This window comes from Pelmatolapia mariae, linkage group LG10_11, assembly GCF_036321145.2.
Source record: "Pelmatolapia mariae isolate MD_Pm_ZW linkage group LG10_11, Pm_UMD_F_2, whole genome shotgun sequence".
Taxonomy (NCBI): domain Eukaryota; kingdom Metazoa; phylum Chordata; class Actinopteri; order Cichliformes; family Cichlidae; genus Pelmatolapia; species Pelmatolapia mariae.
This window is the reverse complement of record NC_086236.1, coordinates 26,209,591-26,224,686: the sequence shown is the minus strand read 5'-3', so window position 1 is coordinate 26,224,686 and position 15,096 is coordinate 26,209,591. Positions and strand designations below refer to the sequence as shown.

At 42.1% G+C, this 15,096-nt stretch overlaps 1 protein-coding gene across 9 annotated transcripts in view; it reads right to left on the bottom strand.

Annotated features, from left to right (window-relative positions):
- Window positions 1–15,096, bottom strand: part of ksr1a (kinase suppressor of ras 1a) — a 29,727-nt gene that overhangs the window by 12,541 nt on the left and 2,090 nt on the right. For 7 of the 9 annotated variants that reach the window (XM_063485562.1, XM_063485567.1, XM_063485565.1 and 4 more), the window contains 2 exons: window positions 13,453–13,709; window positions 3,524–3,664 (listed from right to left, as the gene is read on the bottom strand). In XM_063485562.1, the coding sequence (XP_063341632.1) occupies window positions 3,524–3,664; window positions 13,453–13,662 (351 nt within the window). In that variant the 5' untranslated portion in view covers window positions 13,663–13,709. Of the gene's footprint in view, window positions 1–3,523; window positions 3,665–13,452; window positions 14,784–15,096 lie in introns of those variants that run through there. The other 2 variants (XM_063485564.1, XM_063485570.1) reach the window with 2 other exon arrangements.

Here is a 15,096-nt window from a genome sequence, read left to right as displayed (position 1 = left end):
AATGTTCAGAGCAGCAAATACTGCCGTTTATACAGCGCCATGGGCCTCTCAGAGACGGACAACATGTCCTTTAGTGTTGGTCCACTGATGCACGTGTCACAGCAACAGTGACAGCTCTTTAAAACAAGTATTATAAACATTTAGCTTTATAGATAAACCATGCAAATAGCTTTTTTAAATGCACTACGCTGTATCATTTACAAAGTTCTGGAGGCATCACTCTGAACTTTACAAAAAGCCACAAAGCATTTGTTAAACAAATAGTTGTTGTGTTATTTTAAATTCAAAAATTCAAAAAATAAAGTTGATAAAATTTCAAAATAAAGTCACATTGCACACGTTTAACTTCACTTTTAGGTTAATGGTAACAAACCATTAAACATGGATTTATTAATTATGAAATTAATTTTGTTATACATCTACTCTGCTTTGCTTTCCCAATTCTACATATCTAAACCAGCGCCACATGTTTAACCCTTTCATGCTTAAAATATGACAACCTCAATCATGATTTTTTTCTTAAGTATTTTTATTTGTCTTTAGGCATTAAAGATGAATAAAAATACTTAATAAAAAATCCTGATAGAGGTTGTCATAATTCATGCATGAAAGGGTTAAATAACAATGATTACAATGAAACACGTCATACATCTATAGTAACATTAAACGACCAGTGGGTGGCAGGTTATGGAGTGACACATCAGTGTCCAATGTAGTGGTTTATGTGCTAATATACCATCAACACTGACACAAATACAAGGAAACAGCCTCGAATAGCTGTCCACTGTAGTGACCACTATGTATGAAAGGGTTAAGACTCGTCTCTGTGTAGCTTTCATTTATAGCCTGCTGTCTAGTTCCTCTCTAATGTTTTGGGTCATCTTGCTAACCACCCAGGCTGTCTTCCTTTTTTACTTCCCATTTTTGAAAATTTATTATTTCAGCAGACAGTAAAACTCAACAATAAGGCATCACAGGGTGTCATAAACCAGACTGTTCCACTTTGGTTGATACTCAAACCCCATTTGGATGATTATTCCATTTCTTGACTATTGAAACTTTATTTTTTTTAATGCATTTATTTTATCTGAACTTGTAGCATTACAGTGAATCACCGAGGCTGCTTGCTCAAGTCAATCTCCTCAAATTTCAATAAAAACTGAAAAAAATGGAGGCGTTCTTTATGACCTCCGGTGTACTACCAACTCCCACTTATTTAAGCATTTAGCACTGCAGTTTTCCTTTCATATTCCTCTGTTTCCAGCCTTTTATGTGCCTTAAAAAAAATGTAGTCTGCAAGATTGGAGATGTACAAACCTGGAAGGGCGGGGCTTTATTTTTACAGCCGAGTTACTGAAACGGCGAAATAAAACAACAGCGCAATCAACAACTGATGGATGACAGAAGGAAATAGGGCCAAATCCAGTGAGTTTAGGATGTTTCTTTTGACTGGGGAAGTACGCAATCACTTATCAGTCAGGTTAAACCCTTGCTCTCAGGGGCAAACACTGATCACAAAACTAGGGCAACCTCCCACACTAGTGTGTACACTAGAACCAAAACATAGCACACGCAGACACTAAACCACACGCATGTAAGGGGTGAGTGATGTGATATTTAAAGTTGCTGTCGGCCCTCTACTCTCATTCTATTTCCTCACTCAGAACATAGTTACAGCAAAGCCTGCATGCGTGACCGTTTCACTGGGGCCTCCTATACATGCGGTATTATGTCGGCTCTGTTTTAATTAATATGGGCCCTTCACAGGTTAAAATCCTCAGTAGGAATTCTCTGTATTAAGTCATCTACATAATTCAGCTATGAATAAAACTGGACTGTCCATCACATAATCTAGCCATCATAGTATAAAGTGAGGAGATGCGCTGTAGACATCTCAGTCTAATAATATTTGGTCTAAATAGGTCATCAAAATGCCGCTACAGCCCTTCGTCCTTTGGGATGTCCCTGCCGGTCTACAAGACATACACATGAGCACTTACTATTTCATCAAAAAACCTCATCGTGTCTCGCGCAAAGCTAAATTCTTTTGAAAGGAAGTGAGGTTTAAGAGTGAACGGACTAAACGGTAAACAGAGCACAAATAATCAGATGCAGAACAAGGCCGCAACACAAAGCACATACAAGGCCGGGACATATTAAAGAATAACGAGTGCAGAAGAGTTTTAAAAATAAAGCAGGTTACCGTCAGGTCACAAAACAAAGACAAATGGACTGGAACGACAAAAACACATAGGAGCTGACATGGATTAAAACAGTTTGCAGCAGGACACGACAGGACAGGACAGGCGGAGAGAAAGGAGAGACAATTATGACAACCCAATAAGAAAAATGATAAATCCAAGCGTTAAAACAAACAAACAAACAAACAAACAAACAGTTGACAGCCACTAAACAATAGCGGAGCTTAAAAACAACACTGAAACAAAAATGATAAGTTAACCAGCTGGTAGCTTCTGCAATGGAAGACTGCACACGGCAATGCTCTAAAGTTTCATCATGATCAGAAGTGACAGCAAATAGCGAGTTCTGAAATTGCATTAATAAGGGAGGCTTTCTGCAGGAAATCTCTCCACTCAAGACTCCCCACTGCTACACGAGGAGGTCAGAGGTCAGTGTCAGCCGCAGATTAGCAGGCTGGAGTCACAGTTCAGGAGCGGGACACTTGAGCGGTGCTGAACAACACATATTAAACATTTTACTGCACTACATGGTTCTCACACCCAAGGTCAGTTCTTTATTTTCTGGGTCATTTTCTTTTTGGGAGACCGACAGAAAGTGAAACAGACCTTACCCTGGTTCCACCACAGCCCAAGTGATCCAGCACCTAAATAAATGCTAATTGTGTATGTTTAGGCAAGGAACAGGTCATTATCTTATTTTAAAAGAATCTACTGAAAAACAAGACTTTAATAAACCTGTTTCTTTTAATGTACACGTAACCATCAACAATGCTAGAGCAATAAAAAAAGAAAAGGCACAGAGTGGATCAGTTAAAGAACTATAATAAAGATAAGTACACTTTGTACACTTGTATAAAAAGGGCCTTCTCTTCCCTCTTACAAACATGGCATGGAGCTATAAATAGCAGCAGAAGGCTGAGAACGAGATTTTTGAAGCATTCAAGACTTTCTCCGAGCACAGACCAGCATGTCTCTTCCAGTTTCGCTTTTTTTGCTTTGCTAGTTTTGTGAGCCTTGTTTCAGTAACAAAAAAATAAAATTTAACAGTAGAAACAGTTATCTGAAATGAATCAGCTCAAGTTTAGATTTTGGCGCTGCCGTTCTCACGACATTGAAAATGAAGCAGCTTCTCTTTTTGAAAGGCACTTTGACGGCCGCTGGTTAATTCCTCATGCACATGTGAATGTTGACTGAGTGCACATCACAGACTGCATATAAAAGACTTTTATACGCAGTCTTTGATGTGCTTATAGAACAGCTGTAAACGGGAGACAAACGCCAGCCACTCTGGCCAGAGTACTGGCGCCCAGACGATGACCTACCTCAATGAGCTCTGGTCGCAGGTTGATGGTGCGTAACCAGTCTCGCAAGTGTGGATAGCTGTCTAGGGCCTCGGGCCTCTCTGTCTCTGGCACTTTCTGCTTGCACTGGAGCTGTTTACAGATGTATTTCATCAGCTTCACCTGCAGGGAGCAATAGAGAACATAGCAGAGAAGGGAGGGGCAGGTTAGCGGGGGAGACTGGGAGTCTGCTACAAGCTACATGAGAAAGAGCAGGCATTCACTGTGAAGGGTATCTGTCACACCTGTGTTGGCAGGGTTTTATTGCTGCAGAGGTACCACCTTTAAAGCAGAAACAGACCGAAAACTGCTGTTTTCACACGAGTGACATGACACTGACCTGACACCAGATGAGCCTCTGTTACGATAAAGTCAGACACATGAATATCTCCACACCCTCGCTTACTGTTTTTTCCCCCTCTACTGAGCTCAGTGTACCTGCAGTGACAGCTCCAATGTTTCCCTGTGCCCTCAAAGAGACAAGCTAATTAGATATAAACTGCTATTATTATCCAGAGGAACAATGACCTGGTCATCTAATGAGAGCATCAGCAGTGCTGCCAAAGCAAATGTGTCTGTTTGCAGCTGAGAAGCATCAAAGTTCAGAGTGATGGAAAGAAAGTGCCCATGTGACTACTTTCGTCCCACGGGCATTTTCCTTCAAACTTTCTTATTTTCTCTGAGCTTCTACAAATGTTTTACCCTCCAACTCTGAGGCTAAAAAGAAAAACCACTTCATGACAGAGCCAAGGAGCCATCATTTTCTTTCCAGGTTTAACACGTTGTTCACAACGTGTCCATGATGTGATGCCTCTATGAGGCCAATTCTTCTCTCCTTTACATGTAATTTTTCTAGTTTTTTTTTCAAAGTGATTTTTTTTTTCTTTATTTTTTAATAGAGCTAGGGGCTTTCATCATAGCATTTCTAAACATACTACATTTCTTTAGAAACCATGAATTATTTCTATTTGCACTACAGAATTATTACAGAAAAAGCGAAAATTACCATGATATTATTAGCCCTCTGAAAAACTGACCTTTTAACTGAGCCGTAGCACAAAGCACTGCTGTGCAGCGGTGTGCTTTAACTTTGTAAGGCCCAGAGTTTGTAATTCAGTTAAAAACAGAGACACTAATCAGTTTAGATTTGAGAAAAAAGGTAGATGGACAAACAAAGTTATCACAGTGTAGTACCATCAAGATATTCAAACACAGTACAGTCTGCCAGAGTCTACAAGTCTGACAGAGAAAGAAAACTAATGAGAGATGTGTTTAAAGACACCAGAACACCTGCTAAGACACTAGTGAATGACTTAGCCAAGTAGGGAATTGTAGTCTCAAAGAAGACAATCACTGGAACCCTGCACAGAAATGGACTGTGAGGTGACAAACCAAGAGACACCTTCAAGCCAGACTGAAATATGCAAAGGACAACCTGGGGAAAGATTATATGTACTGGAAATGTGTCCTTTTGTCAGATGAGACAAAACTAGAGCTCTTGGGCTGCAGAAATGCTGCTTATGTTTGGAGAAAGAAATAAGAGGTGTATAACCCAAAGAACACCACTGTAAGCTGTATTGTACACCTTTATGTGTACAATATAAAAAATATTGTCCAGTATATTGAGATGAGCAGTAACTCTGTCAGGTTCTAAATAAAGTATTCCTTTCAACAAGATGCACAGAAACCTACTTCTCCTCAGTTTTTTTTCCCTCTAATGGTTGCATCTGTTAATTAGCAGCCTGGCTGCAACCTTTGTTGTAGTGTCTCATGACATCAGATCCAACATCAGTTAACATCCCATCAGTTAATATTGCTTTACCTTGTTTTCTTATAGGCAAAAATGATCGGCCTATCAATGCAAATGATTGCACTGGAGTCTGCCTCGAAACATTATGTCTGCACAAATAAAATGTAAAGCTGTAACAATTTAATCTGATGCCTTCCAAATAACCCACGTTGAGCGCAGTGGTCCTGTGAGTAAGTATAACAATGCTCGCCGTGGTATTGGTTTGCAACGGCCTGCATTGTGCAGCTCAGCGTGACTGTATAGTGTGTCCTTATCTCACCGTCTATCTGTAAGAATCCATTACAGCAGGCAGCACCTTGAGATGAGCTGAACGGCACCAGCTACCTCTCAACCCACCGCGCACCTCTCGAGTACCTGGGCAACAGCGACGAGCGTGTGTCTTTCTCTGCTCATTCAGCTTCCTCTACTCACCGACCAGACAGAAACTCATACAGCATACTGCGCTGCTCTCGGAAAGTGTGGCCTTGGGATGTAAAAAGGCTTCTTCACAGCAGCCAACAAAAGCCTCTCCACTGGAGGCCAGAGAGATGAAAGACGATAGAAAGCAGTTAAATTCTCAACGTGTTGACCCTGACTGAAGCTTTTCAGCTCTGCGAGCAGTCGTCAATCATCAGCTGCAGTGAGAGCATTATAAAATAATAAAACTGAATGTAATCCAATGAAAAAAAAATATTACCAGCACACAAGAAAGCACCTTGTCATAAAAGCTTATTTGTTTAAATCGAATGTGCCTAAATACAAACGTTTAGGTCTTACATGCCAAAGAGTGCAGGCAAGCTTTACTAAAAAAGGACAAAAACAGAGCAGCATTTCTGACTTGAACATGCATTCAGCTGCTAGAGGTTGACCTTAGAGGCCAGTAAGTAAGACCAGCTCCCTCTCTGGGAGGAGTGAAAAGACAGGAACGTATTTTGCTGGAAACCTTTTTACATATGGACATATATGCAAATGTACTGGCGTGCACACACACACAGACCCATGTATACGGAGTAGATGGGAGATAGAAGCAGGACTGCACAAAGTGAACCTGTGATAAATTCGACATCCAATCCATTATAAACTCAGAATAACAGAGCCTGTAGTCCTTTTGTTTTTTTTTTTAGATCAGGCCTAGCATGGCATTTGCTCAGTGTGGCTAATGAGCTAGCCTCCTGCTTTACCTCCCTATACACCAGTGCAGCCCTGTGACGTCAGGTTACCTAGCAACCCCTCTTCTGAGTCGTCAGCAACATTTCAGTGGGATTTTCCCAAACATGTGAAACACAGAGCTCAGGCACCATACATATCACCATACAAACATCCCAATGTGTAGGAGCAAAAACACGACCAACATTTCTTTTATATTGTTCCTCCCACAGAGAGCAGTCTCTTTACCCATTATCATCTAAATAGGTAAGGTAGACAGGAGGACACAAGCACGAAACCCCCTCACCGATATCAGTACTGTGCATAAGAAGAGCACAGGCACGCACACATCAACAAAATAATGGCAGGCTGGCCTCGTGGATATTATTTTTGGTGCAAAGGGGAGAAAGCAGTGTTTGACGTGTGGCCCGGAGGTGGAAGGAGGAGGAGGGGGAGAAATGGCGTCAGAGCCCACCTGTCAGCAGAGCTACACAACACCATGGCAACAGCCTAATGCTGCGAGGGGATGAGTGACAGCCGGTTTGTCGGGCACTGAGGAAAGGAGAAGGGAGTCCGAGCACAGGCCAGCCTGACACAGCAGACTCGAGGAGCACATCCCACCGCTTCAGTTGTTTTGTTTTCTCAAGGCTCCTGCTGACACAGCCACTTCGGTGCACCTGCCAAGGCTATAAGCGTGGCCCTATCACAGAACTGAGCAACAATGCTCTATCCCCGGAAATGTTATTCGCAGATGAAGGTCAGCTCTCCCGCCCAGAAATCTGCACTCACTTCTTGTTGTCAGAACAGGCTCGCTGAATAAGAACACGCCTTATGTCATATATCATTAGCCATGTGGCCCCTCTGGACTAGGTAAGAAAAATCCAAAGAGGAGATACCGATATAAGTTTTGGTGGAGATTGAACAGAAAGTAGAGAGCACTGAAAGTCAAAGCACCTCTTAAAACTGTGTCCCAGAGATTTGCTTCATCTTTGCTTCATCATATCTGTACGCTACATTGTCACCATTGACCAAAACAGGAAAAAAAAAAATCTAATTTGGCATCCTTTTGTTATTTTGCAGTTGTACCCCATAGGCTCTTCTGTCAACAAGAGAAATAACAGAAGCACAGTGGCTCTGAAGACTGTTTTATGTGCACTTTTGATCCCATCATGGCCGGAGTTAGGTCATATAAGGTCAGCATACATGCAGGTAATAGGCCTGAGCAAAAAGCTCAGTTCAAGCAACACTCTGATTCCAAACAGTTTGCTGCTCCTGCCTCTGATGTCCATCATGATGTGGTCATAATCTCAAGAACACAACTCTGTCTTGGGGCACAGAAGCCCCACCTGACTGCTGTTTAAATATTTTGTTTGCAAGAGGCAGCCAATTACAAGAAAGATGTGCACTTCATGGTTGAGGTGCTCAAACCTTGTTTCAGACTGAGGATGAACTGAGGGGCTGAACCAGGGCTCAAACTTAATAAAATATAATAATAAGGTAACAAATATGACAATTAACTGATTACAAAGACACTTCTCACAGTATCATACATGCACCGTTAAAGGGGGGGGGGGGGGGGGGGAATACAATGGCTGACATATTTATGCAGGGGCCAGGTCACAGAGGGGAGGTGGGGGTGTGTCTGTCGGGTATAAACAGTTGACAGTCCAAGACAATGGCCTATAAATTGCCCCTCCTCCATCATTGTTAGCACCCATGCAAGTCGATGCTGGGTGGGAATGGTAGGTCCAGGGGTACGTGTCTGTCCAAGCCTCAGACAGACCAAACAAGACACGTCTAAGAGGAGAACATGTGGCCAGTTTGGCCAGTTAAAATGTAAGGTTTACAAGCTGCCGTGAGGCATTGCACTTTTAAACATTTTAAAAGGTCTATTTTTAGACAATTACAACCAGGTATGATTTACAGCTAGACAAAGCTAATCCCTTCTTCCCAGAAAAGAAAAAAGTACAGCAGGCCTCAAAATTACAGGATGCAATCCTCAACTCACCCCCAGTCGGTTTAAGAATAGATCAACATCTGCCTACACTGTTCAACAGTATGTACTTCTATCTTATTGGTTACTTCTGCTATACTGTAAAAAAAAACCCCAAACAACAACAACAAACAGAGAAAGGGTCAGGACTGATATAGTCACTACAGTTGTGTTTCCTCCTTTATACCCCCCCCCCCCCCCCCAACCCCCAACCCCCAACAGCAAACACACACACAGCAGTTGTCATGTCATGAGAAGCAGCACAGCGGATTGGCTTTGATTCTCCCCTCCCCTTTCCTCCCTGCTCTCCCTTCTCGAACGGGCTCTTTGCGCGTCATTTGATTTTCTTATTTAACAACCAACCCTGAAAATGCGTAGGAAGAAAGATGTCTAAATATAGACGCAGCCACAACAGCTCGCACCACGAGCGCGCAGCAAACTCTCTCCAACACTGTGAGGAGACAAAACAGAGTGACGCTTTGCTGTTTGCATTACATAGAGAGGTGATGAAAAAGAAAGATAAGGGCACAGGCTGCTTTTATGGAAAGACTTACAGCATCAATGTATCAATGTATATATCTATATCTCTCTCATATATATATATGTATATATATATATATATATATATATATATATATATATATATATATATATATATATATATATATATATATATATATATATATATATATATATATATATACCTCAGAACACACCATTTAAGGCCAGCGTGCACGAGCAAAGCACTTGATATTAGGGTGCATTTGTTTTCCAAGTTGAGATTCTGTTGGGATTACGGCTCAGGAACAAACAAGGTGCTAAAAGGCCGAGCAAGTGGATGCGTGGATGCAATAAAGCAAGAGTCAAGCATACATGAAGAGCTACAGTAAATGTAACAGAAGCACCACGAGAGGCAGACAGAGCCTAAGCCTGAGTGGGATTAACATGTGAAAAGTGAAGTACCAGTTAGCACTCCATTTGAGAGGCCAGTATCATTATCCTCTCACTGGCAAGGCAGAAAAAAACCCCACAAACACACACACACAGTTCAAGTGGAATAATAAAGCTCTCTCAATGAGGGAATAAAGTGAGTTCAAGCTGCTCTTGATTGCACTCCAGTGCAATATGGGAAAGATAACCCTTTCGCACCACAAGCGTGACAACTACTCTGACCTCACACAGACTGCTCAAATTCAACACACAAATTAAAAGTGCTCGCAGCTCTAGCGGGAACGATATCCATGCCTCGCTGCAGAACAGACCTCCTCTGATATGACGGTTGCATGGTGGAGCGCTTGCTGGAACTTTAGAACTATGGCATGTCGCTGCAACCACTGCACGCCTCACCTCATCAGACACATCTCGCGCACGCCTGGAAAAGCAACACCTCTCACACAATACTTCTTAAGAGTCATTTGAAATCTACGACCAATGCACTAATCCACTTACTTCTAAGAGACGGGGAACGTGGTAAGAAGAATCTGACAGAGGGCCCAAGTGAGAAGTGAAACTACACAATGAAGGCAAGAGGTGGTTTCAAAAGAGCGTGCCAGTAAAGCTGTGGGAAGTAAGACCGCTGATCGGCAGAGGATCCCTAATGCCCTCCTCAGCCTGAAAGACATCTAACCCTAGCGGCGTTTCTGGCACGATACATTATCATGATTGAAACATTATCATGCCCGTCTGATAACCCTACTAAACCAATCCTTCATGTTACAAATGGATGCTTCCTGAAGAACACACCCAGAGAACAGCAAATAGGACTTCTAAATCTCTTCTTCAGTTTGTCTTGAGTTTTTCGGAGACAGAAAACTATCTATATCAACAGACCGCAACTGTATTCTCCCCTCCTGCCCAAAGATCTCTGCTTATCTTTAAGATTTCTTCACATCAGTCTTTTTTTTTCCCAATTCTTGTTACTTCCCCATTTGTTTTACTGTGTAGGAAGCATCCAGTTTAAGAAAAGCATGACAAAATCACCCCAAAGTACTGCTAACTCTCTAAAAACGGTCTACAAAATTAGAAAATAAAGAAAATAAGGACAAATAAAGCAACTGCAACATTTGAACAGCCTTAAAATCTTGTGCTAGAGGATCCATTTAGGCTCGCTTGGCATAGCAAACACAAACACAGTCATCGCATGGCAAAGAATTACACAAAGGAACCCAAGAGGTGACTGCACTTTTCCACTAGAGCTGTGATCTAAGATATTACGAGTCACGTGTTCTCAGACAAGTCGATTGTTGTCAGATTTTTTTATCTTTATGCTGCCACTTGCAGTAACAACGCAGCGTGTATGAACAGCTGCACCGTGAGCTCACTGCCGACTAGTCGCTGAAGCAGTTTAAACAATCAAACAAAAGTACAGCTATAATCAGTGGAAATAAGAAAAAATACAATCACACACACACACACACACACACACACACACACACACACACACACACACACACACACACACACACACACACACGTACAGCTGAGGCATAAAATCAGCTAATGAAACGCAGACTGATGCACTTTTTATCTCCCCTTCAGGACTCGTTTGATTTCTGATTCTGATCCTACAGCAGGAAAGGATCCTGAAAGCTTGCGAGGTCTATAAAGCAGCAAACTTTGACTTGAAGTAACCACATCCACTGCTTCCACTTCTGACTTTCAGAGACAGCCCCTAATAACGGTCTCATAGGCACAGGAAAGAGACCCAGGAGCCTTCAAGAAACATGTGAGAGCGGCACGGCCTATCCATTGTCATATAGAACAATGCTGGTGCAAAATGTGTCCACATGACAGCATTTCTCAGGAAGTACTCTGCCAGATCACATCCTGTTCCAGAGACAAGGTACGCATGACCACCGATGAAGAGGGGGTGAAAATGTGGAGCAGGATTTGCTTTGCACTCTTTGTTTTGAACCCGTTTAACCAGCTCAGCTCAGGCCCATATTTGATCATATATATATATATATATACACATACATACATACATACATATGTATATATATATATATATATATATATATATATATATATATATATATATATATACACACACACACACATATATACATATGTATGTATGTGTATATATATATATATATATATATATATATATATACATATGTATATATGTGTGTGTGTATATATATGTATATATATACACACACACACATATATATACACACACACACATATATATACACACACATATATATATATATATGTGTATATATATGTGTGTGTATACATATATACATATATATAGCCCAGTTCTGATTAATCTGGTTTTGGGTTTCAGCTGGGACCGAACAGAAAAGCTTTTCATTTAAGACCAGGCTTCTTTACTTGAGCCTGTAAAAATTTGTTCCTGCACAGAATAGCTGCCAACTCGCACCTGATGCCTGTCAGCCAGCGAGGGAGCAACCAAATTATTTTATAGAGATTCATACAGTATTCTCAAACTGGATAAAAAGCTGCAGCTGAGTCCATAAAACAGCTCAGTCATCTCTCCTTTGCTTTTGGGTAAATTATTACCCCCCCCCCAGGCCTTGCTGGTGATATTTGTATTTGTGATTCTAAAGAGGTTACGGACACAGTGTAACCTGTCGTTTAAGGGGCTTCTTCCTTCATTAGCAGCAATTCTGGACCGCGCTAAGTATTTCTAAAAACTAGCTCATTATATCACTGTGAGGCTGAAAAGAAAGCAATACTTTTTTTTTAAATGTAGGGCAACAGCCCAGTTGTTCACGGGGTGTTTGGTTATACAGAAATAAAGGAGACATGGATAATTGATAGCCTCTAGCCAATCAGGAGTGAGTATTCCTTTTAGCTAAGGTACAAGGCTTTAAATAAACCATGAACCAGAAAACCCCCATCATCTATTATGTCTCCAGGAAGTCACTGTGACATTTGAAGGCTTTGAACTTGTAATATTCAACTGTTTTCCACATCTCCAAGCCTCATCAAAATATACTGTCTGTATCAGCCATTTATATGCCACAGCACCCCCTCCTCTTCCCATCACCCTCCTCAGCAACATCCAGGCCTGAGATAAAAAAACAAAACAAAACTGGCCCTTTTGTTGAAACGACTGCAGAAGAGAGCTATATGTATAACCCTGTTTCGCATGTATCAGTTATCATTATGTGGTAAACCGAAAAAAACGCACTCCCCCGTCCCTCATTTGAATTTTCCTCAAACATGCGAAGTGAGAGCAATATAGCGTGCGTCCTGTGCTGACGCCTGCACGCCACCAGGCATGACTTCTCCACCGTGCCGCCTGCTATAGTAGGGTATGTTGCTCCAAAAGAGCAACGCGCAAAGCAATGTCAAGTCATCCCCGCACGACGTAGGTGAATCTGCATCCAGATGCAGGAGAGCAGCAGCAGCAGCAGCAGCAGCACACCAGCCTTTGCCTGCTGGATGAGGTTGGGGAGGGGGGGTAACCACATGGATCGCGTCGTACATTTGTATTTGTCTCACAGGCCCCACTGTATGGAGGCAAAACCAAGTGCAGAGCGCCATACACGAACATATACATATATCTATATAAATAACAGCCGTGAGTGGCTATTGAATGTGTGCCATGAGGCCGGGCTCAATGCAGCTGCACGGCACGGTGCTGGGAACTATCCAAGGAGCTCCGGGCAAATAAAGATCTTCTTCTTTGGAATATTCTAGAGGGATAGTAAAACCCAACGGGACAAAGCAAAACTTCATTATGAGCTCCTTTTATTGTTTTTTTTATGTTTATTTTTGAGTCACCTCTACACAGCGAGCCAGCAGTAGCCCGTAAAGCGACAAAATGTGCTCGGCTCACTGACACTGATAGGGCGCCTCAGCCAATATTCAGCCTGGGAGGCGGACATAGCGCTGGGGCTTCATGACTCCGCAATTTGGCTATACTGCTTTCTATCTCCGGACGGGGCTTATGCACGGAGCCCGTACTCGGGAGCAGGAGGAGGAGGAGAGGGGGAAGCTCATTACCTCTAAAGTTCGTATTTCCTGCTGTGTGAGGTCGTTGGTAGCGGCGCATTTGGTGCGTAGCCCCTGTAAGCTGGAGATGGAGATATCAATCATATTCTGGATCAGTTCGCACTGATGTAGCGCGGCCATCGCTGCGCCACCGCCGCTATCCCTCTCCGGCTGCTCATCACTCTCGACCATCTTTCCGCCTTTAGCAGACACACTATCCATTCCTCGGCATTGGGCACGGCTGGAAGGGCTGGAGTCAAAGTGTTAAGCTAAAAAAATGTCAAATAAAAATAAATCAAACATATGCAGCAGTCCGGCGACGCAGCGACCTATTGTGGAAGTTAGCTGACAGCAATTGTCCCCAGCTCCGAATCTGGAAAAAAAAAGAAAGAAAAAAAAAAAGAAAAGAAAAGAAATGGAAGCCCTGCGTGCAAACAAAAATGTTGACAGAGATCAAAATAAGGTGCTCGACGGTGACCCGGGTCCAAAGTCCAGTGAGGCTCGACTGAGAGGATACTCAAAGCTTCCACCGACACAGCTCTGACAGAGGCTTCCACCGTCTGTCAGCTGTTGGGAACATCATGGAGCGCGGTGCAATCTGGGAAATGAAGTCATATCGGTTACACCAACGTGCACTCCTCTGTTGTTCGTTAGTTGCTCACGCAAGAAAGCGAATGAAGAAAATGAAGGTTTTGAGAAGTATTAAAGTAACTTGGCTTCATCCGGGTGTCCTCCTATTATTTTAATTTATTTTTTGTTGTATTGCAGGGTAGGAAAAATTAATAATACAATTAACGACGGCTTAATTGCATTAAATTGTTTTGATATACTGCAGGCTGATCCACTGTCACGTGGCTTACTGGCACTTATCAGGGTTTTTGTTGTTTTAAATGTCCGTGCTTCTCCTACTGTGACCATTTTTCAGCTGGGAGAAGATAGGTATGCAGGGTCACAGGTAGAGAAGCCTAAATGCAGGGGCGATTCTAGGATGAAACCTTTAGGGGGGGGGGGGTCAGCCTCCAATCATAATGTAATGCATACAGTACACGTGTCTGTGTAAAGGCCTTTAGGCTCAATGATGTTCCCCAGAATTTTTCAAAGTAAGTTAAAGAACTATTTGTAGAAAAGCGAGTGAGAGGAGAAATGTGCTGTTTCAGTCTCTTAACCACATAAAGACAGTCCATCTTACTTACGCAACTACTTATCTCTTACTTCTACTTAAAAACCTCAGTGTGACTGCACTGTAACATCACGACATCAACAACTGTGGACATTTAAATCTGTGTTAACTGTAACCTGCACCCACTCCAACAGATATCCATTGGTATCCATTCAGTAATACCAAAAAAACATGAATATTACTTTACTACTGTGATTTTTTTAGTGCAATTTAGGGATGCTAAGTACCCCCCACCCCCACCCCCCAAAAATAGGCCTAAAATCACCAATGTATCTGGATAAATTAAGATTATGTAAATCACTTTGTATAGCTCCTACCTTGTAACAGGAATGATCTTTGTGTTTCAAAATGACTTGACACCATTCATGATAGATATGTTTGACAGATTATAGGCCAGCAGGTCATTTTAGCAAATAGTGGAAATCGCTTTTTGGCAGCAAAGCAGATAATAAAGGAACTGCAAAATAATGCAGAAT